At 32.1% G+C, this 19,445-nt stretch overlaps 2 protein-coding genes across 2 annotated transcripts; one reads left to right on the forward strand and one right to left on the reverse strand.

Annotated features, from left to right (window-relative positions):
• Positions 1-429: 429 nt before the first annotated feature.
• Positions 430-9,485, reverse strand: LOC134687571 (required for excision 1-B domain-containing protein-like). The gene is made up of 4 exons (XM_063547973.1): positions 9,316-9,485; positions 8,057-8,261; positions 6,532-6,620; positions 430-795 (listed from the first exon to the last, which is right to left on the reverse strand). Exons 1-4 carry the CDS (start codon positions 9,423-9,425, stop codon positions 690-692), a joined length of 510 nt encoding a protein of 169 aa, XP_063404043.1. The 5' UTR covers positions 9,426-9,485; the 3' UTR covers positions 430-689.
• Positions 9,486-12,476: 2,991 nt separating this feature from the next.
• Positions 12,477-19,291, forward strand: LOC134687577 (uncharacterized). The gene is made up of 3 exons (XM_063547985.1): positions 12,477-12,977; positions 17,491-17,631; positions 18,657-19,291. Exons 1-3 carry the CDS (start codon positions 12,770-12,772, stop codon positions 19,091-19,093), a joined length of 786 nt encoding a protein of 261 aa, XP_063404055.1. The 5' UTR covers positions 12,477-12,769; the 3' UTR covers positions 19,094-19,291.
• The last annotated feature ends 154 nt before the right edge of the window (positions 19,292-19,445 follow it).

The raw sequence follows: 19,445 nt of genomic DNA on the forward strand, positions 1-19,445 counted from the left end.
TTGATTTTATATGGTGTGTCTTTCTGCATTGCAATGTTACATTATTGTTTCGGGTAATGGTGAAGGTTGGTATCTATTAAAATGTTTGCATTTGTTTGCACCTGTCCTAAGTCAGGAACCTGATGTTCAGTGGTTGTTGTTTGTTGATGTTGTTCAAAAGCGTTTCTGATTTTTTATATAGATTAGACCATTGGTTTTCCCGTTTGAATGATTTTACACTAGTAATATTTGGGTTCTTTAATAGCCTGCTGTTCAATGTGAGACAAGGCTCATTGTTGCAGACCGTACTTTGACTTATAACGGTTTAGTTTTACAAATTATGACTTTGATGGACATTTGTCTCATTGGCACTCAAACCACATCTTCTTATATCTATATAATCAATTTTGGGATAACATATTTAGTTTAAAAAGTTTTTTTAATGGATGTGGTAATTTTTTATTCATTTATAAAATGATAATAATGTAATAGACAACTAATAAAAGTAACTGAAAATTACAAAACCATATCTCCTTTTCCAATAATACAATATGATGTTAACATTTATAAAACAATTCTGTTTTCATTTTCATATCTTCTGGTATCATGTGCATGACTATTTGCATTGGAATTATCAATCTTTCATACACAGTTTTCTTTTCTCACTGACACGAATTAAGAATTTAACTATTGACTACATATCAATGGTGTCATCTTTCAACAAGATTCTCATCTTCTTCTTCAGCATACAATTCTTCTGATTCATATTTTAGTTCTTCCAAAAATTCATTAATTTTATTAACTATTTCCTTTAACCTAAAAAAAATGAAAATAAATCATTTAAATAGTGAGGAGTTCATGACATAAATGGTGATGCATTTCAGATAATGCTGTTAAATCATTTGAAAGGGTCAGAAATTGCTGTTTGAGTTACTTTTCACTTTACAATTGAAAATGTGTTGCAATTGTATCAAGTCTACAGCAAATTAATGCAGAAAATCATATATTTTGGTGAGTATAAATTTATGCAAAAGAATCATATTTCTAGTTACTGTTTTTGTAAATGAAGGTCAATATTTTCACAATGGCATCAGTCAAAAGGAGTAAAATTCTATTCTTGGACATATATTGGTGCCAAATGTTACATTTTATAACTCTTATGTAATATGTAAAAACTATCAAAGGGAGGTAAGTCCGAACATACCCAACATTTAGTTAAATGTTTAAGAATTACCTCCCTTACCCAGCTTTTAAATTGTCCTAATTCTCCATAGACCAGAAATACCTAGTTTTCCCCCTTTTTTGCACTTAATTCTGAAAAAATTTGAGCCAAACAAACTTTATTAGATTAACTCTTTAAGGAACGATCGTTTTCATTGGTCAATTCAAACCTTCAAACTCACACCTGCGAAATAGAACACACGTACTATAACGTTGAATGAACTGATCAATATTCACGTAGCTGGTCAAGGTTGTTTAAAGCTTCCATCGTCGTATTCGCGTACATGATTGTGTTCTTGATTATCCAATCACAATTCTAGCTTTTATAAATGTACATGTGAAATTCATTGGTTTTATAATTTTCTGCAATTGATAACAAAATTTTAAACTGAAAAATCTTAACAGTTTTCACATCGAAATATTTAATTCAAATGTCTCCTCAGGAGTTAAAAAAAATCTTAATTCACATATTTTGTTCATTGACTACACCCTCCCCCACCCCAAGTTACTCGTCCTGACTGCTTTTTCTTTTACTGAATGGACTCTATGAAAAATCAAACCGTACTTTAAGTATTTGATGTAGAATAGTGATTTTTTGTCTGATTCCGTTTAATTGAGAGAAAAAAAATCCCGAAATTGTAAGTTAATTCATAACATGTTACCAACCATGCTTTGTTAAGAAAAAAACGGAGATGGCATACCATGGCACAGGGGAATTAAAAGTAGTTTATAAACTCCAACGAAATACTTCGTGATGTTTTGCTATTCTCGGTTGAAAAACAAACGTAAATTGTATATTCATAATTGTAAATATGTACATGTTAATAGAAACAATCAGTTTTTAAAAAAGTGTTTATTCATTTAATGTATTGATAAACTAGTGGCTCTAAAGATCCTGTGTCGCTCACCTTGGTATATGTGAATTAAACAAAGGAAGCAGACAGTTCATGACAAAACTGTGTTAAGGTGATTGTGATGTGTTTGTACATCTTACTTTACTGAACATTCTTGCTGCTTACAATTATCTCTATCTATAATGAACTTGTTGGTGTAGTTTCAGTGGAAAATGTTAGTAAAAATTTACAAATTTTTTGAAAATTGTTAAAAATTGATTATAAAGGACAATAACTTCTTAGGGGGTCAATTGACCATTTTGGTCATTTTTGACTTATTTTTGAGTCTTAAATTGCTGTTCATAATTGCTGTTTACAGTTTATCTCTATCTTTAATAATATTCAAGATAATAATCCAAAAACAGCAAAATTTCCTTAAAATTACCAATTTAGGGGCAGCAACCTAACAACGAGTTGTCCGATTCATCTATAAATTTCAGGGCAGATAGATCTTGACCAGATAAACAATTTTACCTCTTGTCTGATTGCTCTAAATGCTTTGGTTTTTGAGTTTTAAGCCAAAAACTGCATTTTACCCCTATGTTCTATTTTTAGCTGTAGACGCCATCTTGGTTGGTTTGCCCGGTCACAAAACACAATTTTTAAACTAGATAGCCTAATAATGATTCTGGCTATTTTTGGTAAAATTTGGCCCAGTAGTTTCAGAGGAGAAGTTTTTGTAAAAGTTAACTAAGATTTACGAAAAATTGTTAAAAATTGACTATAAAGGGCAATAACTCCTAAAGGGGTCAACTGACCATTTTGGTCCTGTTGACTTATTTGTAAATCTTACTTTGCTGAACATTTTTGCTGTTTACAGTTTATCTCTATCCATAATAATATTCAAGATAATATCCAAAAACAGCAAAATGTCCTTAAAATTACCAATTCAGGGCAGCAACCCAACAACAGGTTCTCTGATTCATCTAAAAATTTCAGGCTTAATACAAAAATTTATGATAAAAGAGATGATTTTTCATTCATATTGTTAATTATCCATTTTTAGATGGTGATGTTCCCTTGTCATAATCTTATGGTGTTTATATATCTCAACTTGTACGCTTCCCTTGTGTATGTAACAACGTATTAGATATTAGAGAGAGAAATTTATGCATTACTGAAAAATTATTACACTAGGGCTTTTGATATCACAAACTGGTCGAAACATTTACTAAATTTTATCACCGGTATAAGGAAATAATTCGTAAATATAACTCAACATGCAGACATCTTATATGTTCAGGTATTTAACATCCAATTTTTTATGGAAATATTCTTTATAAAGCTAAAAAATGTCAGTATTCACCTCAGAAACTAACAAAACCTTTAAATAGACTTATTAAAAAGGGACATATTGTTACGATACTGTTGTCAGGTCATTAAAGATTGCATATTTTGGCTTTAATATTGATTCACTTATAGGGTCTTTGCATCAGAACTGAACAAATTTATTTCTAAAAAGCAGTTGTTGGCATGACACGGGTTATGTTCTTCTCATATATTTTATGATAGTATGATACTAAACCCTTAACGGGAGGGATTGTGCCTGATATTCATATGATGAAGACATAATCTTTCAATCAGTTTAATTGAGGTCTGGGGCTGGCATGTCAGTTAACTGCTAGTAGTCTGTTGTTATTCATGTATAATGGTCATTAGGTCTTTCCACTTCTCCGTGGAAAGACCTATTGGATTTCTTCTGATTATTATTATTTATTTATTTTTTTTTCTTCCGCCTAATTTTTTTCCTTCGCTATTTTTTTGTTTCGCAAGATGTCGCTTAGATTTTTGGAATATGATATCGAACAGTTTATACGCTTTTAAAACCAACTCTGCTTAACCGAATACTTTCCCAAATAAGAGTTATATCTCCCAAAACACTGTTTTTCTTGTTATCTCTAAGGCTTCGCAACCATATAAGAAACCGACAAATTTATTTTTCCAAATTGCTCGTTATATCCTCAGGATGTTCTGTTTTATTTTGACCGAAGCCGTATATAGATTCCATATGAGAGTTATCCCCCCTTTTATGTTTGATATAAGAATATGCATTTCTAACTGGTAAACCATAAGTGATAGAGACCTAGGGTCTTTTGATTTGAGATCCTTGGTCCAAAAAAATGAAAATAAGGTCAAGGTCAAATGTCAAGGTCATATTATAAATTTTTATTTTGGCTTATCTTCACTTATTTTCAAAAGCCGTATAACTTATTGACAAATTATTTTTATTAAATTTTTAGTTGCGACATGTCATAACACGTAAATTTTAGTCGAAAGAGTACGTAAACATTTGATGCCAGTTTTGCACCCTTTTATATCTAATATTAGTTGTAAGGTAATACAACTCATTAACAATATATAGTAGAGGCCTAGAGTCTTTTGATTTTAGGTCCTTGGTTGATGACCTCGAAATTGAGCTCAAGGTCATAGGTAAATGTAACGTTCTAGATTTTGACCTTTGCTTTTACCTCATATGTATACATGATCAAGACATGGGACTTTTTAAATTCGGTTGCAAGCAATGTGATCTAGAAAAAGACAACCGGAAGTGACCTTTTGTAAACCGGAAGTAGCTATATTTTGTACTTAATTAATGAAAAAGTATATAGAACCATATATTTTTGGAATCAGTGTCAAGTAAATAATAAAAAATTACCGGAAGTAACATATTTTAAACCGGAAGTAAAAAATGATCTCCCTTATTTATATCTTTTTGTATAGAAACCATATATTTTTGGAATAAGCGTTCAATAAGCTGTCATTTGACGCTAAAATTGACATTTAAAACCAAATTTTAATATTTTCATATAAAAAAGGTCTTAACTGGTGGAAAGACCATCAATGGTTCTCTGAACAATTGGTTTTTAATATTGATCTTACATCTCTTCTGAAAAAAAAATCCACCTCCTTGTTATCACTTAAACTCTGAAACTACAAGTCCAATCGATCCCAAAATTTACAGTCAGCAGGGCATACATGTACTAAAGTTTCATAAAACAATGTGGTGCCGATATCTCTCAAGACTTTTCCTAGAGAAAAGAAATGGCAATGCCGTAAAAATCGCTTGCTAGGTCCATAAATCTCAGTGAAATCCTACAATAAAAATGTCCGCTCCTGGATTGAAAAACTTATCTGTTACAAACTGGTGCTGAAAAATGTACATTTTAAGAAAATAATCCTTAAACATGTTTTAAAGTTACACCGAATCAATTAAATCCAAATCATGCACTGCTGGTGAACTGTGATCAAAATGTCAATTTCCTACAATGACAAAAGAAATTACATTGTGTACATTCCATCTCTATAGATGTTGTCTGTTTAACGTACCCACCTAAAGAGAAATAAAAAGACTAAGTTTTTCTTAATATAAACCCAAGTCACGTGGTGTCTCCTCAATCTGGCGCGCGCTGGACCTAAAATAAAATAAAAAATTTCCAAACTAAACATGAAACTTCTCCGGTAACACAATACTATAGACCCCTTACCCTTACAGAAACAAACAAACAAAACAAACAACCCCCCCCCCCCCCCCCCAAGACCGTTTACAATTGCTTTTTAAAAGCAATTGATTTATATTTTTATTTATTTTCTTTTGTTACATCTTTTGACATCGGACTTAGACTTCTCTTGAACTGAATTTTAATGTGCGTATTGTTATGCGTTTACTTTTCTACATTTGCTAGAGGTATAGGGGGAGGGTTGAGATCGTAAAACATGTTTAACCCCGCCACAATTTTGCGCCTGTCCAAAGTCAGGAGCCTCTGGCCTTTGTAAGTCTTGTATGATTTTTAATTTTAGTTTCTTGTGTATAATACGAGTTAAGTATGACGTCCATTATCACTGTACTAGTATACATATTTTTTAGGGGCCACCTGAAGGACACCTACGGGTGCGGGTATTCTCGCTACATTGAAAACCCATTGGTGGCCTTCGGCTGTTGTTTGCTCTATGGTCGGGTTTTTGTCGCTTTGACACATTCACCATTTCCTTTCTCAATTTTAAAAATTAATATTATTTTGGGCCCCTTTTTTGGCCCCTAATTCCATAACTATTTTGACAATAACTTCTAAAATCAATCCAACCTTCCATTAGTGGTATTAAACCTTTATGTAAAAAATTATAGAGATCCATGCTTTAGGACCATAATCCCCAAATTCAATCCCAAGCTTCCTTTTGTGGTTATAAACATTGTCAATTTGTGTTAAAATTTTACTAATTTCTTGTTACTTATTCAAAAGTTATTAATCCGGAAACAATACTTCAGCGACGACATGATACCAATATACGACCAAATTTTTTTAATTATCTTTTAATTTTTGCAGTAGTATAAAAAACATATTGATGTTTCCTTTATTTCAATTATAAGAGGAATTGTAAGATTTATAAAAGATTTAAATATATGCAAAACAAAGTACATGATCTGCCTATGTATACTAACTTTTCTTTTTGGCTTTCAGATTGTTCTTTGTGTTCTGGTACATCAGGATGATCTATTTCATTCTGTCTCGTTATCTGATTTTGTACAGTCTGTAACGGAAAAGATAAATTTATAAAATATACAAGAACTTATCAATCCACATCAACAATCCAATGTTCAATGGCATAAAATATATTAAATTCTTAGATTCTTTGAAGATTTTCTTGAAATCCATTGATAAGTGAGTTTCAGATTCTATTTTGCTGTCATTTTCAATTCCTATAGAACCCCCTCCCAATTTTGCGCCTGTCCCAATTCAGGAGCCTCTGGCCTTTGTTAATCTTGTATGAATTTTTATTTTAGTTTCTTGTGTATAATTTGGAGTTTAGTCTGACATCCATTATCACTGAACTAGTATACATATTTGTTTAGGGGCCAGCTGAAGACCCATTGGTGGCCTGGGCGGTTCTCTGCTCTATGGTGGGGTTGTTGTCATTTGGACACATTCCCCATTTCTATTTTCGATTTTATAATGTAGAATTGTGGGTCATTTACATGAATCATGTGCATTCTAGTTATTTTACATGTAGAAGTTGCCATTTATACCTCAATCTATATTAACTAGTTCACATGAAACCTAAATACAAATTTCATAAACATGTAAATTGTATTTTTCTAATAAAATGGCCACCATGTCGTATATATATGTTCATGTATATATGACAAAAATGGATAAAAGTTGTATTCTGCCTATATGGAACTTTGAGAGAAAAGAAGAAATTCAATTTTTGTAAATCTTCTGAAAATGGCTCCAAAGGTTATAATATGATACTTGTATATCTATATCATATTGTACATTGCAATTATACTATAAACTATTAAAATAACAAAAATACTAAACTCCAAGGAAAATTCAAAACAGAAAACCTCTTTTACAAATGGCAAAAACAAAAGTTCAAAAACATCAAATCAATGGAAAACAGCTACTATGTAACACCAAGGTTAACAAGCACTACCAGTATGCCCCATTTTTTGTTTTTAGAGTATTGTCAAACCTGGGCCTAGGCTTTACTTGACAGTATGTTGTGAGTCTACTAAGTAAAGTTGCAATAATGTTGAAAGATATTTTCTAAGGCCACAAAGTACCCTTAATGTGTTTAAAGAGGATGGAAGGACAAGCTATATGGCCGAGTAAGTTCAGGGGAAATTTATCTTGCTGTTGTCTATGATTTAGCACTGGTACGTACATGTATACATGAACAGTTAGTGCAAAAAACAAATAGGCATTGAAGATACATGCATTTTAAATCAAACGAATGGCTGGAATTTTTGTTTTGCAACTATACATATATAACTTAGACATGATACAATGACAAGATTTCTTTAAAAAAATGTTTCTTTAAAAAAGGTGAAAAAATTATCCTTAATAATTTGGCTCAAATTCACCAAATCCTTCTAGAATAAAATGTTAAATGATTTATAACAATATCAGTCATGAAAAGAACTTAGAAAAGGGAGATAATTCAAAACACATTAATGGACATACAGCTTCTAATTTCTTCTGCTCCTGGTCCTGTATTTTATTGATAAGTCCAGCTACAGCACTCTGTCGATGATCACCATTAAGTCTGGTTTTAATCACTATAATATCTGCTGATATTTTGTTGAATGTCTCTGTTATTTCATGAACAAGCTGACGATACAAAGGGAAATTGTAATTTGGATGTCCCTTTAAATATGCCACATAACCTCTGAAAAATATAAGCTGTATTAAAATATGTATGTATATCATGATATATGTAAAAATGAATTACCAAAGTATGTAAAAAAAATGTGTTTTGTTTTTTCTGAATGCAGACTGTCTCTCAGAAATAAGAATAGATAGACAAAAATACAAGATTAAAGAATAAATTTCATAGTATTTTCATAATTTTCATTTAGATTAAACATGTTTAAAGAATCTAACAACCATGCAACTTGTGTATCAGTATTTTTCTATTTTTTTTAAGTTTGTTTTTTCTTTGAAACTCAATGTTGAATATATTAGCACATACATGTATTGATGACTTTTAAACATTGATTAAATCAATAATATTGCATTAGAAGTTAATGATATAACAAACACAAATTCAAATATATTTTATTGCTAATCAAAGCGCCCACAAGGAGCAGAACAATCAACTTTAATTACATACAAATGATTACAAGTGATTCAATATGATTAAGTCACTGGGCATTTCTATATATATATACTATTTCCTATATGAGGTGAATTTTCTAATAATTCTCCGAGTTTCTGGAGAATGAAAGTATCTTCAGAGGACATTAGCCAAATAAATTGTGATTTAATATCTAAACCACTAAATTTTTTAAACCGTTGTTTTATTTCATTTAAAAAGTTGAAACGAATATTTGAAAGTTTGTGGCACTGAAGAAGAAAAGGAATTTCATCCTCAACCTCAGTACCACACAATTTACAGATACGTTCTGACACTGTCAGATTTTTGTACCTTCCATGATCACATGATACAAATGTATATAGATTTACAATGTAGGTACAAAGTCAATGAAAAAAAATATAATAGCCTTTCAAGACGTCATAATTATTTGAACGTCCTACGCACATGAGCTTTATCATTAATGATCGTTAATGTGAGCTGAAAGCTAGCTGCGAAAACGTAGCTCTTAAGGTCCTTTTGATGATTTTTGATATTTGCGGACCCAAAAAAAAATCAAAGGACAATAGAGCTATGTTTTCGCAGCTAGCTAAAAGCCTGTAAAAAAGAACGCTATGAAAACCCGTACTCTTCAAATAAAGTGTAAGTTTCTACTCTTTCTTGTTGCAGTAAGTGAAATCTTTGGAGTAGTTTAACAGCAGTTGTTTCAAACGAATTATCTGTTACAGATTCTGTCATTGTTTTTGATATTTTTCAAGGGAGGCAATCCCTTATAAATAAAATAAAATAAAACTAACAGAAATGGATACGTATGTATCTACGGAATTCATAAATGATAAAATGCAGAAAAAGTCACTGGTATTTTAACTCGAATGATTCAAGCCCTTACCGTCTCCGATTCTCTCCACCTTTCTAGGGTTTGTAGTGATCGGTAGGGAGTTGATTATTCGGGTTACTGGTATATGTATTGATTTGTATGTGATCGGAAATAATGTACATTATTGCAAAAATGTCTCTTTACTCCTTTTCCGAATTTTGTTCTTTCATTGGTAACTGATATATGATAAAAAAAAAAATAATAATAATAGAAAATAATTCATTCGTAACTAAACAATGTAATAAACTGATGGAGATGCGATCGTGACACTGAAGTGCGATGGTCACGCTGAAGCCGAAGTGCGAAGACCAAGTTCACTGATGGGCCGAAAGGTCTACCTGTAATTTCAAAAAGTGGGAAATAGGCATGAAACCCTTGCATAGAGTTACGACGTTGAGTTTTGCCTACTTTTTATATCACGATAGTTGATTTAGCCCTGCCATTTATTGTCTGTTGTCTCTTTCGGTAGAAAACACTTACAAACTGCATATTCATGGAATCATTGAGTAATTTGATTGTTCCCTCGGATACAAATATTGGCATCGGCTACGCCTCGGGGTAATAGTTGCAAATCGGGGAACAATAAACTTACTATAATTCCTGTCTTATGCAGTCAATAAGTATAAACTATAGTCAACAAATATACAAATAAACTGATAATTTACATCAAGCAATCTAACAGATGGCAAATGACACTGAACTTTTACCCAGTTATAGCGCCTCTCTCCCTTATTGTAATATATCAAGGTACTCGAATGACTTACTGTTTCCAATATATTCATCAAAATATTATTTCAAAAGCACCCAGTTTCGAAATCTTGATGGCTATTTTTATATGACATACGGTATTGCTACGTTTCTTTTTCAAGAAAGGCAAGTCGCCAACAGAATAAAATACAAAGTAAAATTTCAAATTTCTGATTTGAGAATGGTATGGATTTAAAACATTTTTCTATAGGTTATCAATAAAATAATTCATGTATGTCGCAAAAATTTTGTAAATGTCAAAGTTAGTCTATCTTACATAGAGCAAAATAGAACAGCCAAATAGTCCACTGGATGTTAATCAAATAAGCAGGTCAGTTAATCTAGGGATAAACACTCAGGCTAGCTAAAACCATACCTTGAATAAACCATTATCTAAAAATTTCAAAAAAATCAATTTGATTATATTAAGAGCTATCAGAAATGGTGTACTCATATGCAGAACGGATTCAGATATCAATCGTTCAATTAGATTGTGAAAAACATCAATTAAGGCTATTGAAAAAGTTCTGTCATCTGACAAAAAGTCATTTATATATATATGACAAAACACAACAATCGACGATGTTATTGATTTTGACTTTTGATATGCCGATAGCTTTTCACAATTTCTATTTTCTATCCAACTATGTATGACCATATATTTATATTCTGTCAAATCTTTTCATTATTCCAATACGATAAATTATTTTGTCTTTTTTGAAGTACAAAATTTCAACCTTGTCCATGATGGGGTACACCTGAACACATAATCTGTCACAGTCGGAGAGACATTTCACAATAAGCAACGCAGACGTATGTATTATATAATAGGGTGTGAACATATTAATTCGGATAAAATATACATATTTGCTTCTATTGAAATGAAGTGCCGAAGATCTCGTACAAATAAAATCAGTGTGTATGACTCAAGACATTCAATCAATTTTCTATTCAGAAAAAAATACTGTAATTCTAAAAACTATGACCAACCCATGAAAAGAAACCGTGAGAAGACTTACATTTTTAATTAACAACTTTACCAAGATTGAAGAATGATGAAAAAAAACCTTCTTCAGATACAAGTGACAATGGAAAAAAATACTACAAGTAGCAGTTTATGCAAATATCATTTGTAAAATTGAATTTTACAAAGTCAACTTGCATGGAATGCAAGGCGTTGTCATATAATTTTAAAATCTATACATCTATAAGCTTATTAGATAATATCAGTGTTTAGAAAGCTGGTGGAATAATAACAATTCTGAATATTGTTTTTTAAATACATATGCCATATACGTTTTGTGATTGATCATGAGCGAACATCGGTGGGTGCAGTGGCGGATCCAGGGGGAGGGTTCCCGGGTGATAATACATCCTGAAATCTTGTAGAGTGTATTTGAAACGGATTATTTTTCTTTCGGGGAAACTTGGTTTAAAGCAAGATCCGGATTAATGTATTCCCTTTTCCCATCGGATCTATCACCCCCTTATTTCTTCTACGCTTGCTCCCTTTAGGCCTTGTCAGTCGCCGGGTGGGTGATTGCCTATCGTCGAATACTGCAGTTTGGAGAATTTTTGGTGGCAATTTTGGTTAACCATATTGCCCTTATTGCGTTGTACAGATATTTCACAAAATAAAATAAGTTGTTTTTATTTAACTTTATCTAATTATTTTAAAATAGTTATAAAAATTATATCCCAACCCGTACAAAAGAAGCAAAAGTAAAGAGTAAAACATAACCGAAGTATATCACAAGTCATTTTACTATTTATTTACTATTTACTCGAAATTCAAGATATCCTTTATAAATATACTATTATATAAGAGATCTTATACAGTGCCAGATTCACAGGGTAGTTCCGGGTTTGAAATCCCCTCTCCCCCATTTTTTTGGACGATCAATGCTTTAAATAGGGACATATGGTTTAACGCGGTGTTTATCAAATATTAACTAGATTCAAAATCCTATTAGCTATGAGAACCAACAACGACATTAACATTTATCTTATATTGTATTACAATTTTACCCCTTATCATATTACATGTAGCGCCCCTGAAGACGTAATTAATTAGTATTTTAGAGGCTCAAATTAACCACACATGATGGTATATATGATAAAACAACGCACTTCACTTTCCTCTTCCATTTCCAGAATATCAGCACTATAGTAAAGACATAGATGTTATACATCTATGGTTAAGATTATACACGTAGATAACAACCAACATCAGTTAACTTTTTTTCACACACTTAAAATCAAAATGATTCAAGAAATATTCATTTTTAACCTGAAAAGAACTTTAAAGATTTGTCCGTGTATCCAATAATGCATGCGCAGTGCAATTAAAAGTTCCAGGTAATATGACGTTGACGCAGGATGTTGCTGGAATATCTGTCTTATTTGATGCATTGATCGTTTAACACTTATTCTACACTATTCTAAATAAGAAAACAAAATGTCGTCAGCAGTACCAATTGGAACGTTTCTTTTAGTAGCATTCTTTATAATGGAGATTATTGGACTTGCAACTCAGTACTGGATGGTAGTTGGCCATTCATCAGGACTTGTAAAATCTCATGCCGGACTCTTTAAGATATGCTATGAAGTTTTCAATCAAGAAGCATGTTTTTATTATCTTCAATATGCAGAGGACTTCTTAAATGGTAAGAATTAATTAACTGTGCATGTTTGTGTATTAAACGATTTATTGTTTTCACGCTTCATTATTTACATGTTAAACTTACACATGTTACATTGTTTAAAGTTAAAGAAACAAACTAATTAAGAGTTAATATGTTTGTCTGCATCACGATATATATACTGACTTTTATCAAAGATGAAATACCTAGGTGCCAGTGTACATGTTGTATTCAATTAGCATCTTATATATTTATGTTACAAGTAAACAATAGTTCCTTTTAGTTTTATCTCGCTTGTAAAAACATGTTTCAAAATCATATTATATTTATTCTTTAAATGAACTATTTTATTTAACATTTTCTCATTGTCACCCCAAATTAAATTAAAAATTATAAATGATGAATTTACAGAACAATGTAGAAGCAGTGGTTCGTTATCTGTAAACAAAACAAAAACCTGCAAAGTACTAAACAAAATATAACACGTTGGTTTAAGGCATTTTCTTATTAAAACCCCGAAACATCTTTATTCTTTTGTGACTTTTGTAAGTTCAAGTACAAGTGTATCGTTCAAGTAGATATGGATAAGATATAATTAAAAAGCACACACGCATGTAAAATCGAAAACTTAATTTCGTCGGTCTTCGACAGGTTAATAGAGAGTTTAAATGTTTTTCCTACGCCCCCCTTCCAATCAATTTTTTAGACCAAAGTACTTTGATTTTTTTTGCTTTACCTGGATAGTTTAAATAACACAATTTTCTGAAAATGATGGTACGGATATAAACATACTTTCGATATCGTGAAACCTGTTCAGGTTGTTACTGGTGATACCAAATCGATACACCGTCATTTTTGAGCACTTTACAATAATCACTTGCTTTTCGGTCATTCAACCAGACAAAATTTAGATATGATTTTCATTTAAATTAGATCTAGGGAATGACGAGTATTTAATTCAATTTTCTTTTCATTTCACAGTGAGTTATATGCATGTTTAAAAATCATTTGTTGTTGAAAATCTGACGTACAAATATTCGTCTTGTATATATAATCAGACACAGTGAAACCACAGAAAGATAGTTTGTTTTAAAGTCGAAGTTTTTTATATCTATTATTTATTTTTCTTGTATTTTTCTTTATTTTCCGCGTCCTTTTTTTACTTAAATTATTATTTCTTTTAGCTGAACACAAATTTTCATCTTTTTATTATTGTAATTTGTTTACAATTACAAGTCAAACTTTTTACTTTCCAAATTTATTTTTTCTTCTTCTTTTTTTCATTGAAACTTTAAAAAAACTCAATTCACTTTTAGAAAGTCGGCGTTTTTCATCCTAAAAATATCTGTCTGATAAGAGAAGCAGAATTGAAAAATAGGCAAAATGAAAACAACCCCAAAGCTTCGACGGACACTACTATCTTAATTCGGATGCCGTATATTATATAGTCGTAGTTATAGCTTAATTAAAACACGTATCAACGCATGACAATTTATTGCTTATCTCAAAAGTTTTTGGTCCTGAATGGTACGATGTTACTAAATATACTTTTTTTTAATAAGTGTATCACAGACGACTCAAAGGTGAACAACTAGATAAAATTTCCGTAAATAATTTTATAATACTATCAATTAATAATGTACATTTCATTAGGGACTATCATTGCTGTTTTTTTTTATTTTCCTATTACATGTACCTTCTGTTATGTGTTGTTTTTTTGTCTCTCTTCATAAACATATTTCTTAGTAACTCAGTCAACCATGTTCGTCAAAGTTTCATGTAATTACTCGCCAAAACGTAATACTAAAAATAAATTAAGGACTAAAGTTATATACATAATATTTATGTTATATGAATATAAGGCACAATTACTACATAAGTAAGCCGCCTACCAAAACCAATAACAACAACAACAGGTACAGGTTCTTTGGTCCAGAAAGATGTAAGGTAAAGGTTTGTTTGGCCCTGAGGGATATGAGGTCACTGCCATTTGACCCTAGAGGGTGTGAGATAAAATAATCTTTGGTCCTATAGGGTGTGGTGTAATTAGTGGTTAATCCAGAAGGCTATGAGGTGAAAGGTTTTTCTTCTGAAGTATTACTCCAAAATGTATTTGCCCCTGAAGATGTGAGGTAAAGAGTCTTAATTCTTGAAAGGTGTAAGGTAAAGGGTCTTTAGTAAAGAAGGCTGTGACATCATTGGCCCTAAAAGGTGTCAGGTGAAGGATTTTCGGTCCTGAAGGCTAAAGTTAATTCTCTTCAGTCCTGTGGGTGTGTTTCAAAATGTCCTTGGTCCAGTAGGGTGTGAGGTAAAGGGTCTACTATCCAGAATGTTGTGAGGTAATTATAAAGAGTCTTTGGTCTTCGAGGGTGTAAGGTAGAGGTATTTTGCTTGAGAGAGTTTCGCATAACGAGTCTTAGGACCCGAAAAGATTGAGATAGAAGGACTTTGGCCACGACGGATGTGAGGTAAAGAGTCTTTATCTCTGAAGTGTGTAAGATAATAGATATTTGGCCCTGGAGTGTGTGAGGCAAAGGGCTCTAATGTGACAATATGATAGGCTAAAAAAATATATATAAATATATATAAAATATATTTATATTTATATTGATGATTATATATTCTTAAAATGTTTATTAAATTGAATAAAATAAATACAGGGGAATATCTATTAAGAAAATCATGAACTTGTAAAAGGTTGTTCAATTGACCGCTACTGCATATGAAATATTTACATGCAGATCATGAGGTGACATGTAACAATTAGTTAAACACTGGACATACGTGTATTGCATACCATGTGGAGACATGTAGCAATAACAATTAGTTAAAACACTGGACATGCGTGTATTCTTTGACCATTCATTTCCAGGTTGGCCAAAACATGTCAATAAGAGTCAACTTAATAGATATTCATCCCTGTATCTTTTAATTTAAGACTATAATGGTCAAATGAATAGAAACCTTGACACTGTTTATATTCTGTATATATACTTGTGTATTTTACTGTATAATGAAGACCGTCCGTTATGGACACTGGTCCAGACGGGCTTGAATAAACTACTATTCCAAATAACCATGTGTTGTGTTACACTTGTTCCTGAAGTGTGTGAGGTAAATGATCTTTCGTCTTGAAGTTTTGAGCCCCAGTCACACTGTCACTTTTCAAAAGCTACGTTTTACTACGTTTTGAAAGCGTAGCGAAACGAGAATATACGTAACGAAGCGTATCGAAACGTAGTGATTCTTTGTACCTGTTTTGAAAATTCAACAACAAACGCAGCGAAAATTTATACGAAGTAGAAACCTAGTAAATAATGTACGTACCAAAGCTAAGCGGAACGTAACAAAACGTGCTAACGTATCAATGCGTGGTGGAAAGTTGGGTTTACACGTATTTATACATAGCAAAACGTAGTAAGAACGTAGCACAAACCTAGTAAAACTTAGCTTTCAAAATAACGAGACATTTTTTTTCAAAACGTAGTTGAAACGTAGCATTTTAAAACGTAGTAAAATGAGACGGCTTAAGGTAAAGCGCGTTTGCTTCTGCAAGGTGTGATGGAGATGTACAGCTCCAGTCACACTGTCATGTGTCAAGAGCTACGTTTTACTACGTTTAGAAAGCGTAGCGAACGGGAATATATAACATATATTTATTGCAAAATTATACCCATAAGGGTCAAGCAATATAAACAAACAATTATACATTTTAAATAAAATGCAATACAATGAAATACAATACAAGATAATAGAAAATATTTTAAGAGTTCAAATTATAAATCGACGTATAAAACACAATCATGGGTCTGACCCCCTCAGTTTTAAAATATACGTAACGAAGCATAACGAAACGTAGTGATCCTTTGTTCAAAACGGGACCTGCCCCGTATGTTTTGAAAATTCAACAACAAACATAGCGAAAACTAAAACGAAGTAGAAACCTATTAAAAACGTACCAAAGCCTAGCGGAACGTAACAAAACGTGTTTACTACGTATCAAAACGTTTCAATGCGTGGTGGAAACGTGGGTCTACAGCAAAACGCGATAAGAACGTAGCACTAACGGGACATTTGTATTCAAAACGTAGTTGAAACATAGCATTTTAAAACGAAATAAAACGTGACAGTGTGACTTGGGCTTTAAGGTTTTTTGGTCCTGAAAGTAGCGATGTAAAGTGTATATGACACTGAAGGGTTTTAGTTACAGGGTATAGACGAACACTTTGTTGCAGATCTTTCTTAATAGCCAAGCTACAAATACAGTTACAGGTTCAAATTTAAATTAATTAACTTATACTCTAAAGTTTTTCTTGTTCAAAATCTTGAAAATGAAATCAAGGCCAGATGAACGCTACCATACGAACTCGCTTTTTAATAAATCAATAATATAGTACGCAAAATATAGCTAACGTGTTGTTTTTAACTCAGCTTCCAGAAACGGCAATCTATTCTGTTAATACAAATTGTATGCCTATCGTTTTCATAAGTAATAACCAAAACGTTTTAATAAAGCTTTTTCTTCTTATATTTTCAGTTCATTATTTTGGTATAGCTGGAGGCTCTCTTTTAGGAAGTCTGCTTTTGTTTATAGCTTGTATGATCGGGATGTGTGGCTGTAGTAAACCTAACCCCAAACCAACAGTACAGAATATAGCTGGTGTCGGTCTCTTCGGAGGTAAGATGATTGGGTAATTTCTACTTAACGTTCAGTGGCAAATATTTCGTAAATAGTGCATATGCAGTACTACCCAATTCTTTTCGACGACTCTTCCACTGATTTCCCTAAACTTGCATAAAATAAAAATTGTATTGGTTATTGGACATTATGCAAAACAAAGTCAATTAACTGAGTCATTACCGAGCTTTGCAGGTATAAATCAATATGCAAATCTGAGTGACTTTATTACAATTATTTTGAAATGTCTATGTTTAACTGTGAACTTTTGAATGTAATCACATTTACTAAATTGTATGATTGGGGTCATTGTTTAGCACGTATCATTGTATCCGTCGTAATTTCTTTTGTCGGGAACAAACGTAACATTATGGTGTGCTTTTACATTTTTCAGATATTGTTATCATTTCGTCCATTCATTGTATACTCGTTTGTGACATGCACGCATAGAAAATTAAAGGATATAGTACATCAATGTGTGACACAAGATCACTAAACTGAGAAACTCGCAAGTTAAAACCTAAAGCAAAAATAATAGAATCTGTATTGCTGTTCTTCAACCCAAAGTACCAGCGATGTGCATTGTTATATTATAACTAAATTCGATCATAGAAAATAACCGAAAATAACTGATATGTGCGTGCTATTAACGGAATCAAAATGCGTTGAATAAACGTATACCTTTATGCGGGATGCTTTTTATAAAATATTTTTTTTAGTTATTTTTAAAGATCCTTAGATATGCAGCCTTATGCGATAAAACTTCACTTGACAATATTTGGTAATAAATGAGTACTTTGGCGTTGTTACCAATAGAAACATTAAAACACGTGCGCAGAACAAACTCACTAATCGTCCTGTTGTTTGACATTATGATAACTAGTGTATCTGACCATCAATTGCTTGAGTGGTGAAATGCATAAAAATATATCTCATTTGTACAAAAATATAATGTAATTTGAAATTATCATCAGATTGCGTACTACTTATATATTAACTCTTATATACGTGTATTTTATTTGCAGGTTTCTTTTGTGGTGCAGCTACTTTATGGTATTACTTGTACTTCTTCAAAGGAACATTTGGTGATATGGCTACACTACTTTCAGTTTTCGGTGTAGACGTCGGACCCGGATGGTCATTTTATTTATGTGCAGCGGCTGGTGGTGGAGCATTTATAATATCATGTATTCTAATATTAGTAGGATGTAATATGCCAGTACATCAAGGGGCAGTAGTGTCAAATCAGCAGCCCCAGACCGTTATAGCAATGACAGGAGGACCTATGCCAGTAGTTCAACATCAGCAATATCCACCAACAGTTGTTGCTATGCAAAATTCGGCTTATAATGATCCGTTTGGACCACAACAATCTTACGGCCATCAACCATCATATGGACAACAACCTCAATCATCTTATGGGAATCAACATGGATACCACCCTCAAACTGAAAAATCATAATCGTATCTACATTGCACTACAACAAACACACTTTTGGCTGTGGAATGTACTATACGTACTATAGATAGGCATGACAAGTTCTTCTATCATCCACAAACAATGATTTATGACATACAAAAGCACACCTACACATATCTTTCATTATAGAGCTATGATTATTTTTAAATTAGACATGAACGGTTACGAAATGTAAAAATAGCAGTAGTTGATTATTTATTGGCCATTAACAGGGGAAGTGTTAGATATACTTGTTCACTTACACTTACCTACATCCGGTTTGTCGCGTAAATGTACTTGATACTTTTTCTATAGTAAGTGCCAAGCTTCATATTTGTAAGTTTGAAAGTGTGAC

The sequence above is a fragment of the Mytilus trossulus genome, chromosome 1, assembly GCF_036588685.1.
Source record: "Mytilus trossulus isolate FHL-02 chromosome 1, PNRI_Mtr1.1.1.hap1, whole genome shotgun sequence".
NCBI lineage: Eukaryota > Metazoa > Mollusca > Bivalvia > Mytilida > Mytilidae > Mytilus > Mytilus trossulus.